The sequence below is a fragment of the Cottoperca gobio genome, unplaced genomic scaffold (genome assembly GCF_900634415.1).
Source record: "Cottoperca gobio unplaced genomic scaffold, fCotGob3.1 fCotGob3_315arrow_ctg1, whole genome shotgun sequence".
Taxonomy (NCBI): Eukaryota; Metazoa; Chordata; class Actinopteri; order Perciformes; family Bovichtidae; genus Cottoperca; species Cottoperca gobio.
In genome coordinates this window covers 70,802-95,785 of record NW_021166923.1, presented here as the reverse complement: position 1 = coordinate 95,785, position 24,984 = coordinate 70,802, and the positions used below count along the sequence as shown (strand labels likewise).

General features: G+C 42.0%; 2 protein-coding genes across 2 annotated transcripts in view; both read right to left on the bottom strand.

The window, feature by feature from the left end:
• The window catches only part of ttn.2 (titin, tandem duplicate 2), a 282,695-nt gene that overhangs the window by 225,231 nt on the left and 32,480 nt on the right, over positions 1-24,984 (bottom strand). Inside the window, 19 exon segments of the mRNA XM_029427369.1 lie at positions 12,969-13,019; positions 15,226-15,307; positions 15,309-15,415; positions 16,221-16,346; positions 16,443-16,727; positions 17,528-17,759; positions 18,642-18,809; positions 18,882-18,944; positions 18,946-19,004; positions 19,007-19,030; positions 19,552-19,786; positions 19,788-19,813; positions 20,977-21,084; positions 21,087-21,236; positions 21,387-21,647; positions 21,903-22,166; positions 22,828-23,088; positions 23,734-23,994; positions 24,542-24,805. Of these exon segments, the coding sequence (XP_029283229.1) occupies positions 12,969-13,019; positions 15,226-15,307; positions 15,309-15,415; positions 16,221-16,346; positions 16,443-16,727; positions 17,528-17,759; positions 18,642-18,809; positions 18,882-18,944; positions 18,946-19,004; positions 19,007-19,030; positions 19,552-19,786; positions 19,788-19,813; positions 20,977-21,084; positions 21,087-21,236; positions 21,387-21,647; positions 21,903-22,166; positions 22,828-23,088; positions 23,734-23,994; positions 24,542-24,805 (3,027 nt within the window).
• On the bottom strand, positions 5,191-11,560 carry LOC115005523 (muscle M-line assembly protein unc-89-like). Its single transcript, XM_029427370.1, is given in 2 exon segments — positions 5,191-5,375; positions 5,378-11,560. Coding segments are annotated over 2 exon segments (6,090 nt in total). The 5' UTR covers positions 11,423-11,560; the 3' UTR covers positions 5,191-5,330.

Genomic DNA, 24,984 nt, shown 5'->3' with positions numbered 1-24,984 from the left:
ACAAGCGAGACTCTGTTGCTTGTTCTGTCATTGAAACCTTATAGCCTTTCTTATGAACCGTTGTCATCTGCTCCTGTTTGTGAGAAACAGAGACCGTTTCTATGAACACAACAAGCTCAGCGCTACAGGACGCCTCCCCAAACTGGTTGGACGCCTTACACGTATACAGACCACTATCTTCCTGCCTGACGCTCTTAATATTAATGACGCCAGATCCATCCGGGTTGGCTATAACGATACAGTTTCTACTGGGCTGGATCTGAAAAGCCCCCTTGAACCACTTCACATCAGGGATCGGATCACCACTGGCTTTGTAATTAAAATAAACCTCTCCTCCTTCTGAACACCTCACAGGTTGGATCTGAACTGTGAAAGTAGGAGGTTGACCTGTGATCTTAAACATCTTCTCAACCCATTTCTCCGCCTGGCTAATATCAGGCTTTTTCACTTCGAGGTATGTGGTGCATGTTGTCTGGCCAAATCTGTTGCTGGCCGTGCAAGAGTACTCGCCTTCATACTCGGTTGTGACCTGCGTGATAACTAATGTGTACTCCTCCTTCTCCTCTACTAGCTTGTATATGGAGGAGCTCTTAATAACCTTTCCATTGTGAGACCATTTAACGGTCGGCTTGGGAAGGCCGGACACTTTAACGGTAAGCCTGGCTGTCTCCCCTGTCGTTACAGCCGCGGCGGCGAGCTGACTGAGGAAAACTGGCTTTTCTTTTTTCTTCTCTAAAGAGGAAGAGTAACGTTTGGACTCTGGCTTGAGTTCAAGTGTTTTAGTTTTCTGTGGTAACTGGACACCAGTGTAGTAGGTTTCCTCTTGCTCTTCCACAGTGGTGATGGTGGTGCTACAACGTTCTGTTAGGAAATATTGAGCAAGACTGATAACAATATCCACAACACCAAAGCTATTATATAATATTGTAAATGCAAGTATTAGGGCTGTCCATAACCACAGAGGTTCTTAGTCGACTAAAAGTCAAATGGATCTTTTTCCAATCCAAGACAAGAGCATATTTGTGAATATTATATACAAAATAATAATAATTGATTGAAATCTTTTTTACAGTTTACAAAGACCCTAATTATCTATTAGTTGACTAAGCGATTAAGAAAACAGCCCTACTACATCTATATCTATAGAAACATATATATATACAAAAATGTGTGAGAAAGAAATGCATTATTAACATAAACACAAAAAATAAACACAGAAAAACATAAACACACAAAAAACAAGGTTTTCCCCAAACGAATAGATGGTTTTTTCACCTTTTCTCAGGTGAGATAAGTAGCTTCTTTTTCTGGTTATATAACTTTTTTAAATTACTAATCAATTAAATTATATTATTTTGATTAATGGCTTGTAATTAGCTTCATTACCAAAAAACAGACCTGAGGAAAAAAAGGTTATTATTTGGTATCGGTCCCAAAATCAGGTAATGAACTGTTTTGAAACTGGTATCAAAACGATTGAAATGACATTAATTCCCACACAACATAAGTAGTTTTTGACACCTGCATTTTATCTGTAAATGTGACGATTTATAAATAAACGATGTGAAGACGGGAAGTGTGAACTTGTGTAAATTGTTTAAAAACAAAAACTCAGACTCCAACTTAAAATCGTAAAATATTTTATTATATAAACTTTGAGACAAACCAACATGACGTCTGTACAAATAAACCATGAATTTCCATCTCAATGCCAGATTTGTTTTATTTACTTATTCTACTGGTAAATACGACTCATACACCCCTAAAATTACACATATTTACAAGACATCAAAACTTATATTTAAAAATTTTAAAAGTTTCACAGTATTATCCATTTTTAAAATTTTTATAATAATCTCTAATATGATTCACCAGTTTGCTTTAAAATCCCCAAAATATCATTCACACTCAGAAAGAAATCAAAAAAATAATACTGCAACAAACTTTCTAAGTCACACCAGCAACAACAAACTGAATCTTTTTAAGTAAGCGTTACGACAATATATCCTCGATATATTCCAGATTGTCTTTGAGGACTGCTCGAAATGTTACTCTCAGGATTATTTTTCATTTTATCGATATGCATCAATATTGCAGTGAAATTGATAAGTATAGAAAAGGTCCTTTTGTATGTAATTTGTTATAACACTCAACATTTATGTGGGACCAAACTTTGTGGAGTTTTGCGCAGAACCCAGGTGACATTACGAATATGTTTTTGGTTAATATTATTTCTTTCTGCAAGACAGGGAAGATGTCGAAGTTTTTTTTCTCATTTAATCGCAAATTCTTTGATAAATCCATGTTTTTTACACATAGCATGTAGTTTTCAGGAGTAAAAATACATTATTGTACTCATAATAACTACGGCTTTCTGGTCAAACAAAAACTATGGACGGATGTCACCTCGCTGTTAAAACACAAACAATCATTTAAAGTTATATTTATTCCAGTCCCGGCCTGATTATTAAAGGTGGTACATTCATTTGATTGAATTCTCATTTGATTTTCTGTATAGATTTTTTTTTTTAAATCTCCCTCTTTTGGCTTTGTAGCTTCTCACAAACACATATTGTCACTAATTTAACAAACATCAATATTTAAATGTCAATGATATGTATTTCTGTAGGTTTTGTGTATGAGATGTTTTTCTTCACACACATGCCTAATGTTTCTAGACTGATGTGAAACGCACAAAGTAAAAAACTATCTGCTAACACTTTTCTTTGAGCTGCTCGACTTTGAACGAAACACAACTAATGTAGTTTAGTCGTCAGGAAGCTGTAAAGACTTCAAAAGAATTTCAAAGTTAAAGCAGCTCACATTTAAAGTGTTACCAGATAACAAAGCAAACATAAACCCAGATTTTACTATCAAAATTAAAATAAAACAATAACTGTTTACACAACTTACAATAAATAAAGAAAAAACATGACAGTTTTCATCACTGACACACTATGTCAAACATTATGTCTGTTTGTCCCACATGACTGCAGGATGGCTGCACAAAGATTATTTAAAGGTTTCTACTGTGTTGGGCGAGTCTCAGCTTTGCTCTTAGACAAGTACTTGCAATGGACTTGCAATTTGTAAACAGTGTTAAGCAAGAGAAAGACTTTAGAGGGTTCATAAGTGTGAAAATATTTTCTGTTTCTTTTAAGCTGTTGCTCATTAATTCCGCCAAAGATTTATGTTTTCGGCCCGGTTTGTCTGTATTATTGAAAAACTACTGTCCTGATTTTAATGAAACTTGGTGAAAGGGTGAAGCGCGGGCCGAGGAAGAACCCATTACATTTTAGAGTAGATCCTAATCACGGGTCCCAGGTCACGACTGTGAACATTCACATGAACGCCCAACACATCTTCTTTGTAGCATCCATGTTGTTTCCACATTATGACTTAAAGCTCATAAGCACACCAAATTTAAAAGAACGACTTCCCAAATTGGGAAATGGGACCATCTTAGAAGATGATCGTTTTTTTCTTATCGCAAAAGCAACCTTTAAATCGTCAAGAATTAGCAACATTAAACAAAATAATTTGGGCAGTAAATGTATCTTTGTGCAACCAGCCCCAGACCCTTCAACCTCTAAAACAGCTTTAGCAGTGCAGTGGTTTCAATGCACCCAGCTGTGTTTTGGATTATGCATTTATACTCCCCACCATCACTCTGGGTCACGTTAGTAATGAGCAGATTGAAATGACCTGCCGTTTTCTCCTGGATTATACACCTGCTGTCTGTGACTCGGTCTCCATCTTTGTACCACTCGGCGGTGGGGTTTGGCTTACCGCTAACCAGACACTGGAGGATAACTGGCGTCCCTACCGCCGCTGTAACGTTAGTCAATGGTATGACACATTTAGGGGACGTCTCAGTCACCTGGAACTGGAAGCTACACATATCAGAGGACTTCCCTTTGAACTCTATCTTGTCATCTTTTGCTGGTTCAGCAAATACATCAAAGTTAACGCTAACATATTTCTCTCCCTGTTCGCCCATTTCGTGATCAGTCTTGGCCACCAGCCTGACTGCCCGCTGCGACTCATCTGCCTCTTGCTCAAACTCAAACTCAAGTTCAATTTCTGACACCTGTTCGCTGTCAAACGACGTGTTGCCAACTACCAAGTCAAACTTCTGCGGCTGGACCTTGGCGCTTCCGAGAGACACGGCGGTCAGCTCCCTGCCTCTGGTCTTTCCTGAGAAAGCTTTGGCGTTTAACACCACGAGAGAAGCCCGACACAGAGTCTCCCCAACAACGTTAATAGCCCTGCAGGTATACATCCCGCTGTCCTGTGTTGTGACATTACAGATTTTCAAGAAGTGATTGTCTCCATCAGATGAGTGCAAGTATTTTTTGTTATTGTGAGGGATCTTTTTGTCACCTTTGAACCAGGACACAATGGGCGAGGGAATTCCCATCAGGGAGCACTCAAACATGACAGCGGTACCCTCTGGGGTCTCCATGTCGCAGATGGGATTGATGAACCTCGGAGGCATCTCAGTGAGCTCGAACGCTATTTTCAAATCATCATGCTCCTGTGTGACAAAGTCCACAGCGCACTCCTCATAAATACTCGGCAACACATCCAAACATATGATCATGCTCTTGTTGTCGGCTGTGTACTCGGGAATGGTGATGATCTTAACCTGTCTCTCAAATTCTTTCACCTCGTTTTCATCCAATTCTACTTCGAGCAGAATCTCCTGAGGGGAAGGAGAACGAGAAGAGTCGTCATTCTCCACGTCAAACTCCATCACATGTTGATGGGTGACGGCAGGTGGGGCGGGCATGAACCTCACTTCCTGCGATACCACTACCACTAAAGCAACACTTCTGGCTTCCCCAACATAGTTCACAGCCTCGCAGATATATTCTCCCTGGTCGGCTTTTGTGACATTGTGAATTGTTAGCGAGATGCTATCGCCATCTCTCTCCGTCTTAACTCTGTTGTCTGCCACAAGTTGGGTTTTGTTGCAGAACCACTTCACTTCGGGGGAAGGTAGGCCAAACACTTCAGCGTAAAACGTAAGCATGTCACTTTCAAACACTCTTTTTTTGATGAGAGGTTTGAGGAAGGCAGGAGGGATTCCCTGCACTTTCTCCTGAAGGGTTGATAAGCCTATAGAACCTATGCCCTTGGTGAAGTATCGATTGTCGTCCACATTTATTCCAGGAGGCGTAGTTTCAATGCCCTCGTCACCGGGAGATGTCAGGAACTGAAATGGTGAGAAGAACCTCTCGCTGGAGTCTCCTGTCGAGGGTCGCTTATGCTCTACGGGGGAGAAGGGATATTCCTTAGGGGTCATAAACCCACCAGGTGTATCAGAACTATGAGTGTGGAAGGACATGTGAGACTTGGGAGTGTGGAAGGACTCTGCAATTTGCTGCGAGACCTCGGTGGATGAGCCTGGGGTGTAGAAACGCTCAGCTACCTCGGCTAGCTCTTCGCTAACAGTGCTGCCGATCTCTATGGACATCTCAGACTCAGGGGAGAGTGGTCTTCCCCAGTCTGTTGGAGGGTTGTAAAAGTCATACACAGCACCAAAAGTGACCTCCTCTTCCTCCATAGAGCCAGCTGCTGCTGATGCTTTGGCCTTCTCCAAACTATCTCCTTCCTGTAAAGACACAACCTGGCTTTGAGGTCCCTCAGCAGCAGCGTCCTCAAGTGCTTCAACTCCACTGTCTACTTTAGGCTTGACAATAAGCGGTGTAGGTTCTTGCTCCACATCATCAATCCTCTCATCTTCACAATTGATTTGTATATGAGGCTCAACCACATCACCAGATATTACCTCTGCTAATTCGGTCATGTCGGCCTGGGACTCTGGCATACTGAGGAAGACACCACTGTCCATGGAGGGCTCTGGGATTGAAATCATCTCCTCATCACCTAATACCATACTGACATCTTCAGCCTCACTGTGAGAAGAGGAAGACCCTGCAGCTGCTCTTTGACTCTCAGGTTTGAGAGATTTAGAAATTGTCTTAGGCTTAACAGCTTCTTCAGCTGGAGCTGAAGTTCTAACGGAGCGTTTTACTGCAGGCACTTTTTCAGACTGGAAAGGAAAGAAGCTGCTAGTTCTGTCAAATGTATGCACAGGTTCCCCGCTCACCATCTCCATTTCACATGCCTCCATTTGTTCAGGAAATCGAGCAGGTTTCAGTGCTTTAGGCCTGACCAGGTCGGGAGACTCCTGTACTCGCTCCACAAACTGTTTAACACCATGGCTTTCGGCTGAACCTGCTCCCTCTTCAACATCACCAGATGTCACAGAGATCTTGCATTCTTCCTCCAGAGAGGAGGTGGGTTGGGAGGCCTTGGAAAAGACAGGAAGAGCTTTCGGAGAACCTGGATTTCCTTTCGTAGCAGTGGCAAGTCTAACGGCACCTTCGGCATGCATGGTGTCAGGGTCAATAAGTTGTTCCTGCTTGTCAAGGGAAACGGCCATGGGTATAAACTCCTCAGGGAAAAGTGTTTCCTTTCTCTGCTCCTCGGGAGAAGGGGGCGTCTGTAATGCCACTGGCGAGTCCGACTCAAAAGCTTGTTTAATCTGAGAAACTTTTATCACAGCGGCAGAAGCCGAAAGACCACAGCCAGATGCAGTCGGAAGCTCTCTTGAGACACCTCGTCTGGATTTTGGGGCTTTGACCTCCTCTAATGGAGCTTGTGAACTCAGAGGTTTATCTTTCGTCTGTGTGATACTATCCTCAGTGTGAGTGAAGGAAGCTTTGTGAAATACGACAGGTTTCTTGACATCCTCAGTTAGGCCAACAGGAGAGTTTCTTACTATCCCAGATGGAGTAAAACCACCGCCCTCTGCAAATTGTACAGGCTCTGTAACTTGAAATGTCACATTAGAGATGCTTGCAACCTCTCCCACCTTATTTCTGGCAACACATTTGTACACTCCAGCATCAGTGTATGTAAAACTGTTGATAAACAGCCTGGACACTTTATCATCTACCTCAACGCTGTATTTTCCGGCCGTGATTTTGAGGCAAACATCATCATGATACCATGCGACTTCTGGTGCACCTGTGATAAAACACTCTAACACAGCAGTGTTGCCCTCAGAACAGGTGATATTCTCTAATTCGCTGACCACGTGAGGAGCTTCCCCAACCACATCGAAGGAGAAGGTAAATTTGTGTTTGACAGTCTGAGAGGCTCCCTCGTCACTTGGCACTTCTGAGGTTTTCTCCGTAAAAGCCTGAGGTTCTTCTTCTCTGACTTCCTCTCTCATCTCAGGGAGCGGAGTGGCAGCGGTGATTCTGATTTCTACAGGTGAGGAGCTAAAAGAATCATCCGAACAGCGGCGTCTGTGGATTACTGCCTGAGGCACCTGTAGCGTTGCCTTTCCTGAATCCATGTAGGTTGTAAGTTCCGCTTTGATCGTGCTCTCCTGGTTTTCTCCACCCTTTTCTAGCTCCTCTCTAACTACCACCTCCTGTGTTGCCGCTGACATTCTCATCACCTTTTTATCAGAGATTTCAAGAGTGCCACTGCATATGGATTTGCCGTGTTTATTGGTTATGACACAGTCATATGTCCCCTCGTGGTCTGTTGTTGGATAGAAGACAGTGAGCTTTGATATGTTAGATTGGCTCATGATATCAAAGTCAGGGTTGTGGGCTAATTGGTGGCCATCTTTGAGCCAGGTGACTGTGGGCAGAGGGTCACCCTGGTATTGGCAGATAAACTCTGACATCTCACCGATTTTTACTTTAGCCGAAGATATTTCTTTCACAAATACTGGCCGGGAGCCTCCGGCACTTGTATCCACTTCTTTCATCCTCTTCAACTCTTGAGTTTGGTAAACTCCCCCTTTCAAATTTGCCTCCTCTCGGACTGTCCTCTCTTCCTTCTTTATAGCTCCGAGTTCAAGGCTTTCTGCAATCATTTCACCACCCTGTTTTGACCTTATTGAATCTCCACTTCTTTCCTCTCTTCGTACACCTCCAAAATCCTTCTGTGGTCTCCATTCGCTGCTCTCTCTGGTAATTCCAATCTCCTCTCTTACCTCTGACTGGAAGCGTCGGCTGCTGGATTTATCTACAGTCATTGTGTATTCCTCCCTGCTTCGCCTCCTCTCTGCATCTCTTTCCACTTCCTCCTGTGGGCTATGGCATGGGGAGGGACTCCTGACTGGGGAAAACTCTCTGGAAGTCTTATGAGGGCTCTCACGGCGGGCAGAGGCAAGTTCATATCCCTCAAAAGGCACACTAGTAGGTTGGGTTGGAGAGTATCCGTGAACTGGTGAAGCTTCAAAACCCGCTCTATCCTTTACAGAAATGGATTTGAAGTCGTACAAGCTTTCGGTAGGCTGGTGTGGTAAACCAGCATATGTAGAAGAATGGCTTGTTGCGGAAGATGACTCATGAGGAGGAGATGGCTTGTACCCAGCGGCATGTGGAAGAGGTGTTTTTGTTGATAAGGCTCCACCAGCAAGTGTTGGAGGTGGAAGGTTACTGGGGTGGGTCTCGTGAGAAATGCCACCACGATGGGGTCCACTGTCAGGAATATGAGACTCAAACAGCAACCCGGAGCCAGGCTGTTTGCATTGATTGTCCAAAGCCCACTCAGACTCCAGTTCAGCTACTTCCTCTTGTTCCACTACATCTTGTTGCCATTTCAGGATGCGCTGAGCCAGTGCTTCCTCCTCGCTTACAAAGTACTCGCTATCCCTCTGTAACCTCGTCTCACGGCCCTCTGTAGGCAGCTCGTCGGCAGGCGACCATTGCAGGCTATCCCCCTGCTGATCTTGGAAACCAGCAGGAACTGAATCGCTTAAGAGGAACTTCTCTTTGGCTGTTTTTCCTGGGGAGGTCTTTCGTCTGCGGACCACTTCAGGTTGTGGCCCTGATTCTCTTCTGACCTCAGTGTTCTTGTCCGCCTGGATCTGCGAGTAACCCTCCGCCCAGTCGGACTCTGGCTCCACAGCGTGCTCTTGTTCCATTAAAACATTCTCCTGCCATTTCATTATCCGCTGATTCAAGGCCTCCTCTTCGCTGACAAGCTTTTCACTTTCATTCTTCAGCTCAGAAATATTCTCTCTCGACAGCTGGAGCTCACGTTCTTCTCTTGTCTTTTCAAACAACATTTTCTCTGTCCTGACTTTTGTTCTTGGCGATGACTCAGCTTCCACTTCTGCAGATCTAGCTTTTAGTCTGGGTGATTTTTGTGCCAGTATAACTGATGCCTCAGTTTCCAATTCTGCTGATCTGGTTTTCATCCTGGCCTTAGGCAAGGGGGCAGACGTTTCTTCCTGTTCTTCTCTCTCTTTTACTTTAGGTGACTTTGGCATTAACATGGCAGCATGGTCGACAGTTGCTCTCTTCTCCACCACCTCCTGCTGGGTGTAAATGTGCCCCTCAGGCTCCATGTACTGGGTTTCTGCTGGAAGATCAGTTTCAGGATGGGGCATCTCTTCCTCTGACATTCGCATACCATGCTGCCATTTCCTGATCCGCAGAGCCAGCAGTTTCTCTTCACACTGCATCCGCTCAGCGTCCAGGCTCTTTTCATACTGCTCCCTCAAAGACTCACCTTCACACTCCTCTTCATATTGCTCAACTGTTTCTGGTGTTGCAGCTTCACTAAAGAACCTCTCTTTGGTAGATTTAACTTGCCTTGGCCTGGGTGAGTCTCTGAGTCTGTCCTCTGCTCTGGCTTTTGCTCTGGAAGATAACTCCGCTTCCACTTCTGCTGATCTCACTTTTACTCTGGGGGATTTTTGTGCCAGCATGGGTGGTGCCTCACTTTCCATTTCTTTTGATTTGGATTCCATTGTGGCTGACTTTGTAAGCAAGGAGGTTGACATTTCCACTTCTCCTCTGACCTTGACATTAGGTGATTTGGGTGTTGCACCTTCAGGATCTACCAACCTTTCCTTCATTCTGGGTGATTTTTGGAAAGATGAGGGAATGGCTTCAGTTTCTACCGTGGCTGATTTCATCACTTCCTGCTGGGGGTAAATGTGCTCCGCGGGCTCCATGTACTGCATTTCTGTCGGCATGGGCAAATCAGTTTCAGGGTGAAATGTCTCCTCCTCTGCCATCCTACTCCCTTGCTGCCATTTTCTGATACGCAGGGCCAGGAGTTTTTCCTCGCACTGCAGCCGTTCAGCATCTAGGCTCTTCTCATAATGAGCCCTTAAAGACTCCCCTGCACCCTCCTCTTCATATGGCTCAACTGATTCTGTTGTTGATATGTCTTCTGCTGTCACGGCTTCACCAAGAAACTTCTCCCTGATAGATGTGACTGGCAAAGGCAGATCAACAGATCCCCTGCTTTCAGTGTACGTTGTAGTTTCGAGGTTTGCTAATGTTTCAGAGTACGGGACTTCAGGGTGACGTAGCTCGACCTCAGCCTTTGTAGCCTCTAGCTTTTGGTCAGCAACCGGACTGTGACGTTCACTTACCAAATGCTTCAATCTAGCATCTGCCCGAGATTCAACAAAACTCATCTCATCCTCCAGCATCTCTGAATGTTTTCCACTTGATTTCCTTTTTGACACCATTGTATCAACCAACTCACCCCTCATGACCTGAATGGCCCTGGTTCTGGACTGAGGCTCAAATGAATGCCTCATACGAGGCTGAGAGGGATCCCTGTTTGAGCTTCTACTCCGAAACTCCCTTTGACTCTCCCCCGAATCGAAGGGTCGATTGAATTGCTGGATCTCAGGCAGAGAGGCAGGCTTGACCCTGAGCCTCTCTACATAATCTGCATAGCTCGACTCGCTGGCAACTGACTCAGACTCAAACTCAGAGGAGGACATGGTGGAAATAGAAAGCCTCTTCTTCTGTTTGACAGCTTTCTGGAGTGTGGTAAGTTTTGTTCTTACCTCGTTGTGAAGGCTCTCTGTGTCACTGAACCTCTCGCTGTATCTGTCGCTGCACCTGTCACTAAACTTGTCACTGAACCTGCCACCGGTGCGCCGGTCACAGTAGATATCACTGAATCTGTCGTTAAAGTGCTCTGACCTGTCAAACATTGGGGGAGGGGACGGGGCACGCTCGGAGGCCGTCTCCAAACGCTTGGACTCTTTCTCTGTTACCTCTTTTTCTTTTGCATGAGAACCAGAATTGAAGTACACGGTACGCACCAGAGAGTTCTTAGATCGCGATCGTCCCTGATGGACTTTGGACATCTTGTCGAATGGAGACCCTACACACCTGAGGTCGACCCTAAACTTCCTCTCTTTCCTCTGCTCTGCCATGGTGTCCATGCTTTCATGGGCTTTAGCAGAGCGTCTAACAAAGCCCAGGTAGTTAGAAGACTGCTCTTCCCTCAGTGACACCAGAAGTGATGCTGTGGACTCTGCAGAACCCTCCGTGTTTATCGCCATTACCTTATAACTGCCCGAGTCCTTCTCTTTAACACAATCGATAACCAGACTGGTAGTGTGCATGTGCATTCTGCTTTCAGTACCAATCCTACGTCTACGCTCTTTAGGAATAGATTTATTGTTATGAAACCATAGGATAGTGGGGGAAGGACATGCAACCAGTTTACACTTTAACTCCACTGGTTCTCCTTCTAGGACTGACTGGAATTTGAGTTTCTTGGTGAATGAAGGTTTGATGTTCTCCGTCCACGAGCTGATGGAGGAGGTTCTGCTGGCACAGCGATTGGCCGACACCAGACCGTGATCCAGGAAGTCCTCGGTGTCGGAGAAGGCTCCTCTCAGCTGTCGGGTGGCGGTGAGTTCGGTGCTGCTCTGCGGTGTTCCCTCTTTGCTTTCATGATAAAACAGCTCTGCAACATAAACAGACAGCGGTCAGAAAAACACAGCCTCCAGGGGTAAAAGAAAGAAAAGGATTTGAATGAATCATTAATGGAAATATTAAATGCATGCTGGGGGTCACAATGCCATAAGAAATAATTTCACTCACCATATTTGTTCGAATAAACGCAAGACTTGATTCTTTTTATTAGAAACCTTCAGGAAGTTTTGATCCTTCGTCTGTGGAAATTTCTTCAAAACATAAATTATTTTATTATCATTAAACGAGCGTTATGTTTCCAAGATGGGCTGCTTTCATTCGGTTGTTTTACTTTTTGATAGTTGATTTGGCTTTATACTAGAATAGACCTTACCTGACTTGCAGACAGGAGAATAAACGCCCTTTCTAATCCTTAAATTTAAGAGGAAATAAATGCACAAGTATCAATGGGAGGCCAGCTCTCCAAAACATATCTTATGTTCCCAAACTTTAAGCCGTAAAATTAGGTGAGAAGGCGTTTATTCGAACTAATATAGTTTACTGGTGTTATTTAGTGCAAACCACAGGAATCACATCCCACTATCTGCAAGCCAGGCTAAGAAATATTTTGCAGGAGGAAGGTGTCAGTTCCAGATGCAGTGAACCTCCATATCTTTTAAAGGGCATTTCAAGTCCGGAAGCCTTAAAAGATACGTATCCTGCACCTTTTTCTGGGGAAAAATCAGAAGAACCTTCATGCCAAAAAGAGAAACGAACTTTTGGATGCAAACCGCAAGTGTCAAAAACTGGTACAAGCAAGTTTTATCAGCGCTCGCCTGGGGGAAACCATGAAATATCATCAGAACAAGAGCAGGAAGAAAAATACAGACTGAGAGTTTATATCAAGACACATGAAGATGACATGCTGCTGTGGAAATCTAAAGATCACTTAAAGGGACAGTTCAACAGAATGACATTTACTCTAAAAGCAGTCTGTGAACGGAGGCCAACTATAATCCAAATAATCCAGAAAACATGCACACACACATCTGTTTTTATTCTCCACTTTCTCAACTTCACTTAAAACCACCTTCAATGACGCAAAGCTTGGATTAAAGTTACCTGCTGACAGACCGCCTTCGAAGTGAAACTTTAAATCAAGTAAATCTGGTTAAACTGTCCCTTTTTTTACACTGTGCCCAATTCTCATGAGATAATAATCTGGTGCTTTTTATTGACGCTGGTCAGAAATCTTACCTTTGACTTCTTGCTCGATCTTGGCTTCGATGTGCTCTCTGACGTGAGTCACTGTGAAGGAAAGAGAAACGTTCATTCACATTTAGCTGTGCAGCAAAACCTTTCTGTCACACTTTCATCTCATAAAGAGGAAATATCCTTGTTTGGGCTGCAAGAGTTGAGGAAACATCGTAGCTCTACCATTAAAGTAGAGCTACTGAAACTACAGTTAAAATCATAAACATGAGTTTCAAAGTTAATTCTTGACCATGGTAATGATGACCAAATAAACTTTTAGGTCTTTTAAGAGCTTGAAACTGCGTCTGCTGGTCTTCATCTGCGGAGAAATAAAACGAGTTCTGTGACTCATACTGGACGTTAACCAGAACTTTGTAGAAAGAAATCAAACAACGCACGTCAGTAAGAAACACAGACATTACAGAAACACGGGAAGGAGACAAAGAAGGGAAGTTTCCTGCAGGATGGAGGTTCAGAGGAGGGAACACGTGTGAGTTTCATGCATGTTCCAGGGTTCTCCTGTGCGGGGTGAAACATCTGTGAGGTTAGTCAAATCTGGAGGAGGGATGTCCCGAAATATTTATATCTGGAAGCAATGACGGTCTAACAGAGATCTTCGTCAGGCTTCGTCAAAATCAAATTCTATTCCTCCCGACACGTTTTAAAGGACGTAAAAAATACCCTGCTATGATTTATATTGAGTTTAGATGGCGCTGCTAGCTCGCAATCTGCAGAGATAGTTTTCGGCGTCTGGTCGATTTTCTCCGTTAGAGGAAACATCAGAGAAATTCAGCCTCGTTTGACTCTGATGAAGAGTTTGTTCGGTACTAATTTCGAGGCAGAGCAGACGTTTCAGCGAGTGCAGATTGTGTAGCTTCTAGCTTTGTGCATGTTGTTTGTAACTGTCAGTGAATATCTGCTGCCATGTTACGGTGTTGTGTCTCTGCTATCGTTTCGCAAATTAACGCTACGTAGCTACAGCTAGCTTCTCCTCGCCGTAGCATTACACTAATGATATGTAGCGTTGTTTCCTGCGGTATGTGGCGTCATTGGTACAGTACAGCTCTAAGGAGGAAATGTAATGTGGTGTTGTATTTACACGGTTAAAGTCTTAAGTTAAACCTTCGGGACATCCCATGAGGTGTTTTGAGACGATAAGGAGGGGGATGAGTCTTGCATGAGGAGGTTTATTTTGAGAGGGAGTCTGGCTGCAGCCGAAGGATCCAGACGTTACCTTCTTCTTCTATGGTTACGGTGAGAGTGGCCGAGCACGCGGCCTCTCCGGCGTTATTGGCGGCCCTGCAGGTGTACTGCCCGGCGTGCTCGGAGAAAGCGTCGACTATGATGAGCATGGCGGTGTGGGTCACCTCGTCGAAGTGAAACACGACGTTGGTGGTCGGGCTGAACCGGCTGCCGGCCGTGGTACCAGCTTATCTCCGGCTTCGGCATGCCGGACACGCACGCGTGAAAGCGTGCCACCTCCCCGTGTGGCACCGTGCAGCTCGTGATCGGCTGGATGAAAACGGGCTTTTGGCCGATGGCGGGTTTCTTTATGCTGCTGGTGGAGACGTGCCGCTGAGACTCAGCGCGACTGTCCGCTGTTTGTTTTTGCCCTGAAAAGAAGCAGGTTTACGGACTTTATGGGCTTTATTGTGTTTATTCCTCCCAGTCAGCACCGTCTGGGTTTCAAAGCAGCTTCTGTTTGATTAATGATTAAATCTGCCGCTGAGAAAATCACGCTAGAAGTTCAAAAGCCTGAAATGATCTTTGTGTCGTTGCCTCTGAAGGAAGCAGTCGTGTTGTTACTGCACGACGTACGACGTACTTGTTAGATCTTTCTACGGCTTCAGTGTGACTTCGTCAGCTGTTCTTTATGTTGTCTGAGTCCTCGTTCATGTTTATCATTTTTACTTTTTCTTTCCTAAAAGTCAAGTCTCTGCTCATGTGAACGTCTGCTGAAACAACTGAAATAAAGAGATTTTGAAGGTTTTTAATTTTTGACGAGGACTCATCAAACTAATTCAGCTTCTTTGCGTCTTTTCACCTTGGGACCCCCGAAACTGGTGCTCACTGGGACGTGTTTGAGTGTCAGGAAAGAAAACACAACAAGAAAAGATCCGAAAAACCCAAAAAGAAGTTGTGTGACACAAACATCGACAGTTACAGCGAGAAAAGCAGGAAACACGTCCGAGAGGGTTCATGAGAAATTAAACTAATATTTCTCTGTTTTGAAAGTGAACTCTTTCTGTGACAGACTTACCGTCCAGTGTGAGGGAGGCGGAGCAGGACACGGCGCCGGCGTTGTTTGTGGCCTTGCAGGTGTACTCGCCCTCGTCCTCGGGGGTAAACTCTGGAGATCTCCAGCTGACAGCTGTCGTCAAACTGAGACATCCTGAAGAAGTCCGACTGCTTGATCTCCTTCTCTCTGTGGAACCAGCTGATCTTCACGTCTGCACACAAGAAGAACAACGTTATTATTATTGTTATTATTATTATTAAGGTCACACCAGCGTTTCATTTAGCAGTGAAATCAGTTCAAATCATTTTATTAACGAAAACTCTGATTCAAAATGTTCGTCAAAGAGCTTTTGTGAAATTTGTGACTTTAATTTCTGAATTAATATCTCTGAGCATATTCCAGTTTATATGAAATAATTATTTAAATCTAAGAAAATTTCAAAAACCTTTTGCACCAATTACATCATTTTTATGTATATATATATATATATATATATATATATATATATATATATATATATACATACATATACATATATATACTGTATATAAATATATTTAAACTTTATTTCAAACTATATAAACTTTTTATATATATAAAAGTTTAAAATAATATTAATATATATTTTTACGATGCAGACATTTTCTATAAAAGGACTTTTAGCACAAAGACTGAATGTTTCCACATCTGCACTAGTTCTACACAATATTTACTTATTAATATATAATATAATAGAATATATAGGATGAATAAAGAATATAATATGATAGAATAGAGTATAAGAGAGAGATAGTATATAGATAATAGAATGATATAATAATAGATAAGAATAGATATATGATATATATGATATATTATGATATTTATGATTATTATTATTATTATATTATTATTATTATATTATTAATACATAATACTTATTGTCACAGTATTCTGTTATTTAAAATGTTCACACTTTATATATAATATATATATTATATTATATATAATTATATTTTAAAGTTGGAGTTCCTCACCGTCTCCGCGGACTCTACACTGGAAGCGAGCCGGTTCTCCCTCGCGGGCGGAGGTGCTGGCGATGGGCGACATGACAACAGGAGGCGCGACGGTCGCAGCGGAGTCGGGAGATACCACCTCCGACACTGCAACACACACACACACACACACCACTCCTGCGTCAGCGCACGTCCCGGGGTTCATGTCCGTCTTTGTTTCCTGTAACTCACATTCCGTCTTACCTTCCACGCTGAGCGCCGCGGTGCTCGTGGCGGTGCCGTAGTCGTTCTTGGCCTCGCAGTTGTAGACGGCGGCGTCCTCGGGGAACACCTCGATCAGCAGCAGCGAGTGCTCATTGCCGTCGTGCAGGAACTTGCACTTGAAGCCCGGCGACAGCGCCTGGGAGTTCTTGTACCAGGACACCTGCGGCGCCGGGATGCCGCTCACCTGCACCGAGAAGCGGGCGGGTTTACCGGCCTCCACCGACTGAGGCTCCATGTGGCGCAGGATCTGAGGAGGCTCCGGGACTGAACGGGAGAGAAGTAAGAAAGACTTCATGAGCTTCAACACTAAACTCAACATTTCAGTCGACATTTTAACTGAAATCAAACACTTCAACATTTATAACAATAAATATTTAAAAAATAGTGTTTATTATTCAGATTAAAATAAATAGGATAATGAATACAAAGGTAAATACACAGATAAATAAGCAAATTAAAAATTCTATGTATGTCACCTTTGATTAATTTTTTAATACCTATATTTATTTGTATAATATTTAAAAAGGCAAATTAAAATTAGTTTAGGTACCGAGTCATTTATTTATTTATTTTAGCAGCTTCGGTCCTGAAAAGTATTCTTTCTGTAAATGTTTTAGAAATAAAACATCAGAATATAACCTGTGTTAAATCGTATTATTAAAATTATTATTATTATTATAATTATAATAATTATAATAATTATTATAATTATAATAATTATAATTATAATTATAATAATTATAATCATAATAATAATAATTATAATTATTATTATGATTATAATTATTATTATAATTATTATTATTATAATAATTATAATTATTGTTGAAATTCTCATTATGATAATGATTATACTTATTATAACTAATATAATAATTATACTCAAATATCCTTTCTCCTTATTCTTCTTCTGCTTATAATTCTCCTTCTCTTATCCTCTATAATTCTTATTCTCCTCCTTCTCCTTCTCCTTCTTGTTGAATTCTCATTATGATACTGATTCTACTTATTATAACACCTATAGACATAATTATCACCCTTATGGAGCTTCCTGCAGCCAGCCCTGTTGACGCGGAGGTTCATGGTGCTCCTGTTCTTGCCGGCGATGAAGGTGTACTCTCCGGCGTCACTCCGATAGGTCTCGGAGATGGTGAGGCGGTGCAGCTTCCTGATGCAGACGTAGTTGAACCTCTCCTCCACCGAGAACTGGATCTCCACGCCGTTCCTCAGCCAGCGGCCCTCCACGTCATCCTCGTTCACCTCGAACTCGAAGGTCGCACGATGTTTCTCCAGAACCTGCGAGAGAGGAGGAACATCAGAACTGTACCTGGGGACACGTCGTGTTTATCGGTCGTTCTGGATCCTTTCAATGTGAAGCCGAGCACTTCTAAAAAATGACTTAATAATAATAATAATAATAATAATAATAATAATAATCTCAGAGAATGTCTCGTAAATTTACCACTTTCATCTCAAAGAACATTAAATTAATTATTTATTCTAAAACACTTTATCTTTTTTCTTGGAGATTTGTGTTTTTTCCTATAATATAATATATATATATATATATATATATTATATATATATATATAATATATATATATCTATATAATATATGTATATATAATATATATACTATCTATATATATATATAATATATCTTATATATGTAGATATATATATTATATTATATATAATATATAAATTATTATGTATCTAATATCTATTATATCTGTATATAATATATATAATATATATCTATATATATTATATCTCTCTATAATCATATAATCTATATAAATATAATTATATATATATCTATATATCTATATCATCTATGCCTCCCTCTATATATCTATATTATATGAATTCCCTATATATCATATATATGTCTTCATCTCTCTATATCTATATATATCTCTATATATATATCTATATATATGACTCAATATCTATATCTTATTATTATTCTCATATATCTATATATATATATATATATCTCTATTATACACATATAGTATCTATCCTATATAATATAATATATATATAAATACTTCTTAATCCTGGAGAAGTTTCAAGTTTGTTTTTCTGGCTAATTCATCACTTCAGAGAATATTTGAGCATTTTGTTGTAAATTTGCGACTTTACTCTCAAAGTTAAAACGAGTGTCCGTCTCACCGTGATTTCCCGCTCGGCAGGTTCGGAGATCCGGATGTCGCGGCCCTCCACGGTCAGCTGTGCCTTGGAGACACTTGACCCGGCCACCACCGAATACTGTCCGGCGTCAGACATACGGACGGTCTGGATCATCAGACGGTGAACGTACTTCTCCGCGTCACGGTGTACCTGAACACAACGCAGATTATTCAACACGCTGCCGGAAGAGGTGCGTTTGGGTGTTTTGGGACGATCGTTGACGTACCTCTCCTCGGACGTGTCCAGCTCCTGACCGTTCTTCATCCACACCACCTGAATGTTCGGCTTCAGAGATCTCACATTCAAAGATGGCCTTCTTCTTCTCCGTGATCTTTATGTCTTTATCTTCTTTGTGAACTCGATCACACGAGCTGAAAACAACAGCAACGGTTGATTCTCCAAAGAACTATCGATCCGACAGATATATATATATATATATATATATATATGTATATATGTATATATTGTATATTATATATATATGATATACATATATAATATATATACATATATATATATATTATATATATATCTCTATATATTATATATAGATATATATAATGTATATTATATCTATATATACACACCTATATATTATATATATATATATATATACACATATATATAGTATATATATATATCTATATATATATATAACACTATATATATATTATATATATATATATTACACACACAACACATATCTAATATATATTAAATATATATACACACATATATATATATTTATTGTTTTTATTTAATTCTCTTATAATTGTTTTATTACTCTTTATATTTCCACATTTATTCTTGTGAAGATTCTTGCAGCAGGTTCTTTAAGTGATGGATTTAGATCTACCTAAATATATTAATATTTATAAAAAACACCCGTTACCTTCGACGAACAGGTTAGCGGCGCTGGCGGCGGACCCGGCCACGAACTGGTACTCTCCTCCGTCCCCGAAGTGAACGTTTCGCACGGTGAGCGAGTGCGCGAGCTGCCGGCTGCGGACCTGACATCTGTCGGAGGACTTCACCTCCACGCCGTTCTTCAGCCACTTGTAGGTGACGCCCTCGTGGTTGACGGTGACCTCGAAGGTGATGGTGTCTCTCTCCTGAGCGTTCAGGTCCCTTCAGCATCGACGTGATCAGCACAGCTGCAGAGCAAACACATGTTACGTTCACTGCACAGAAACATCAATATATTACAAATATATTATATATATTATATATATATATATATATATCTATATATATATAATATATATAAGAATATAAATGATATATTATATAATATTATCTATATCTCTATAAACAAATTATAATATATATAGATATCTATATATATATATCTATATAATCTAACTCTAGAATCTATATATTAACTATATCTAGGTCTTCTACTACTCTTAGGATATCTAGGGTAATATATCCTCTCAATCTATCTCTCTCCTTCTATCTATCTCTCTCTCCGTAATCGCCTTCGCATCTCTCTCTTACTTCTTCTTCTCGTCTCTCTTCATATCTCTGCTCTCTTCTCCTCTCTCTATCGTCTCTCATCTCGGTCTAACTCTCTCTCTCTCATCTCCTCATCAGACTCTCCTCTCTCTCTCTCTCCTCTCTCTCGTTGGGTCTCCAGGACCTCATCTTCTCTCTCGCTCTCTCTCCCTCTCTCTCTCTCTCTCCCTCTCTCCATCCCCCCTCTCTCTCGCGCTCTCTCTCTCTCTCCTCTCTCCTCTCGCCTCGTCTCTACTCTCTTGCTCGCTCTCCTCTTCTCTCTCTCTCTCTCCTCTCTCATCCTCTTTCTCGCCTTCTTCCCCTCTCTCTCTTTCTCCTCTCTCTCGCTCTCCGCCTCTCTACTCTTCTCTCTCTTCTCAGTCTCTCTCGTCTCTATCTCTCCTCTCTATCTCTCTCTCTCTCTCTCTCTCCTCTCAACTCTCTCTCTTCTCTCTCCTCCTCTCTCTCTCCTCTCTCTCTCGGCTCCTCTCCTCTCTCTCTCCTCTCTCTCTCTCTTTCCCTACTCTCTCACTCCATTTCGCGTCTCTCCTCTCTACCTCTTCTCTCTCTCTCTTCTCTTCTCTCTCTCTCTCTCCCTCTCTCTCTCTCTCTCATCTCTTCCTCTCTCCGCTCTCCTCTCTCTCTCCTCCTCTCTCTCCTCCTCTCTCTACTCTCTTCTCTACTCTCTCTACTCTCTTCTCCTCTCTCTCTCGTCTCCCTCTTCATACTCTCTCTCTCTCATCTCCTATCTACTCTCTCATCGCTCTCCTCTATCTATCTCATTCTCGTATACAAACCGGCCGATTTGCAAACCGTCTCTTACGGCTAACGGTGAGCGTTGCGGAGACGCGGTCGTTCCCGCAGACGAAGGTGTACTCTGCGGAGTCGTTCCTGCTGGTGTTCGTGATCTTCAGCTGGTGCAGTTTCCCTGAACGACGATCCTGAACTTCTCGCTCATCTCGATCTCCACGCCGTCCTTCAGCCACGTGGACGGCACGTTGAAGTGAGACACCTCACACTCGAACGTGGCCACCTGCGTCTCAGGGACCTGCACGCTCTTCAGGGGTTTGGTGACGCGCAGGGCTGTGTGTGGGGGGGGTGGGGGTCAGAGCATTTTTATTTCTAATAATAATGTCAAGGAATATAAAATTATTATCTGTACTGTGTTCACTCTTCACAAGTGATACGTTCATAACGACAAATGATAAAATATAGTAATAAAAGGCTCCGTACCCTCCACAGTGAGCGCGGCGCTGCACTGCAGGTGTCCCACCACGGCGCTGTACTCTCCTGCGTGGCTGCTGTCGACGTTCTGCAGGATCAGTTTGTGAGCTTTGCGCTCCGACAGGATTTTACACTTGTCGCTGGACTTGAGCTCCGCCCCTTTAAACATCCACCTGACGGGGATGTTGTCATGTGACAGGCTCAGCTCGAAGGAGGCGGTGCCGTCCAACAGCGACGTCACGTCCTTTATCTTCTTCACAATTTTAATCGCTGCAGAAACAACAAAAGTAATGTTTAAATATACATTCTTACTTAAATAAAGATAAATGCAAATTCTATTTGTTACATTCTAAATAAATAATATAATAAAAAATATATAATAGAATTACAATTATTTATATTATAGTTTTGGAACCCTATTACACAAAGTGATAAAATAAAATAATAATACCAATAATTATTTTAGTAATAATACAATAGCTTGTAACTTGTGACACATTTCTTGTGACTCTGACAGTAACTCACTCTCGACGTTGAGCCGGGCGTTGGCCGACAGTTTTCCCAGCTTGAAGGAGTAGACAGACTCGTCCTGCGTGTTGCAGTTCTTCACCTTCAGCGTGTGCACCATGCCGTCCGAGGTGATCTCGTACTTATCGCTGTTCTGCAGCTCCACGCCGTTCTTGATCCACTGCGATCCTTTGACGCCGGTGTGGGTGAGCTCCAGCGTGAACATGGCCTCCTGGGTCTCCGTCACCGTCTGGTTCCTCAGAGTCTTTTTGATCTTCACCACTGCAGACATAAACACGGGACTCAGGAAACACAGGAAACAACTTCCTCATATCTTTAGAGCTGTGTTGGTTGTGCAGTTTAATCAGCAGGAATGTAAATATTTAATTATACGTAAAGTTTTTACATATTTTCTGTGTACTAGTTACATCACATTACAGCAGACGCTCTTATCCAGAGCGACTCACAGTGAACTAAGTACAGGGACAGTCTCTGGAGCAGCTCAGGGGTACAATGCTGGCAGCCTGGTATTGAACTCAGCAGACCACTAGGCCATCACCAACCACCCAGTTACAATTTCACAATCGCAGAAAAGAACTTTGCACACAAAGTCAATCGTTTAAAATGTTTTGATACAAATTAAAAAGTAAAAGGTTTGATTTTCTGCGTATTTTCGTTTCGTCCAAAGCCTTTAGAAAGTAGTTTGACCGCTCAGAGCCACCGTACGTGCAAACGTCGTCAAAGATCGTAAAACACAAAGGATGTACTAAAAATTATTCAGTAGTGCTAACGATAGCTTCTAGCTAACGTCCTTCATTGGTTAGCCCGTTTGGGACGAGCGCTGTTCAACGCAGTGAATAATTAGCTAGCGCTCGTATTAATGCTACGATACGAATTTGTATTACAATAGCATACTTATATAATGACGAGGACATGTACTCACCCTCCACCCGGAGGCTGGCCGTGGTCTTGGAGTTGGCCACCTGGTAGGTGTACTCTCCGACGTCCTGCGGCCGGGTGATGACGATGATGAGGCGTCTGACGGCGCCCTTCACCTCGCTCACCACGTTCTCGTTGAAGCCCACGGGCTGACCCTCCTTCAGCCACTTCCCCTCGGCGTTGGCGTTGGCGACTTCGCACTCCAGCTCGGCCATCTGAGACTCGGCCACCGTCACATCCAGCAGGGGCCGCGTGATGGCTCCCCCTGGAGGCGGGACAACAGAGCAGCTCCATAACGGGCTCAACGTTTTAGCTCATTAAAGATATTCTTTGTGTTTTTCATAATGAGAAAAACTAATTGGATATTTTCTGATTAAAGTCGTACATTTACAAGAAAGACGTCACACGTTTTAGAAATTCAAACTCTTATTATAATTATTATTTTCTATAATATTAGTTCTTGATTTTCAGAACTGTCCAGTTGTGATGCATGTTAAAAACAAACATATTAAACCATATTAAAAGATTAGATCATCCACTGCAGGCATAACAGACGGCAAGTGGCGCGTATATTTACATTTCTTTCTCGTGAATTGTTTCCTCTAATTTATGACTTCAGAATTTCAGAAAATATTAAATGTTTCTCGTAAATATATGACATTAATATTTTAAAAAGATTCTCGTAAAATGTTCCAATTTAATCTCAGAGAAAAAGGAGTAAATGTGTGATTCTTTTCCTGTAATTTAAGCTTTAATCTCAGAGAATATTAAAAAATATTCCCGTGAATCTGAAATGTTATAATCTCAGAAGAAATCTGATTATTTTTCTCTCCTGACTCATAATTTACTTTTTTACCGACACCTGGTTCTGGAGAACGGGTGATTGTGTAAACTAGTTTTTGAGACGTACCGGAGACGGTGAGCTTGGCGCTGGAAGTCTTCTCCCCAGCGTGGAACGTGTACTGGCCCTCCTCGTCCTTCATGGCGTCGATGACAGTCAGAGAGTGAGCCTTGCTCTTGGACTCCATCTTGTATTTGGGTCCAGCTTTGAGCTGCTGGTTCCTGAAAGTCCACACCGGGTCGATGCCGGGGTGAGAAACCTCCACGCTGAAGGTGACGTTCTGGGACTCTGAGCATACTTTGTCCTCCATGTGCTTCACAATGTGAACCTCTGTGAAAACAGCAGCAGAGGTCAGCTCGAGATTATTTTATGATCTTTATGACAAAAGTTCTGCTGCTTTAAATGATATTTGTTGTTTTATGGATTACTTTAAATCAATACAAACTTTGCCACCTTCCCAAATTTTATTTATTCATGTATTTATTTATTTTCATAATTAAGTATTCTTATTTTCTTTTTAAATACAAATATTTGTATCTATGTATTTCTAATTATAGAATAGAATATTATTCAAATCATTTTATTTATCATTCTTATTATTAAACTGAACTACAATGTAATTTCAAAACATACAAATAAAATGTGTCTTTGTGTAGTTAATAAAATAAGTCTTACAAAATATATCGTTATGTTTATATAGTTTAAATATTCATATACAATAAAATTCCGAGTAACATTGTTATTTATCGTATACAGAAACAATGTTTTGTTGTTTTGTTGGATGGGCATATAAAATAATAAAAAGATGAATAAAAACAAACGAACACAGAACTAGAGCTCAGAGTTGAAACCAGGACACCGGGGGACTAAAACTTACTTTCGACAGTCAGGCTGCAGCTGGTGTCGACCTTCCCGACCACCAGTTTGTAGCGTCCTTCATCGGAAGCGAAGGTCCGGCTGAAAACCAACCGCTGTTTTGCTCCCTTCGCCACCATCTGGATCCGCTCGCTGGGCGCCAGCAGCTTGTCGTTCTGGTACCATTTCACGGAGCCGACGTCCTGAGCCGAGATCTTGGCCTCCAGGACGGCTTTGGTGCCTTCGATGGAGGACACGTCCTTCAGGGGCAACACAATGTCGATCGCTGTGAGGAAAGAAGATAAAAGATCATTAAATATCTGATATATATCTAATATTTATACCTACTTAACAGCCTAAATGCTAAAACATTGTAACTGCAGATATGATTTGTGCGGTAAAAGTATGAAGAGCAAAATAAAAGCTGAACTAACTAAAATAGTTAACGCACACTTCTCTTAAGAA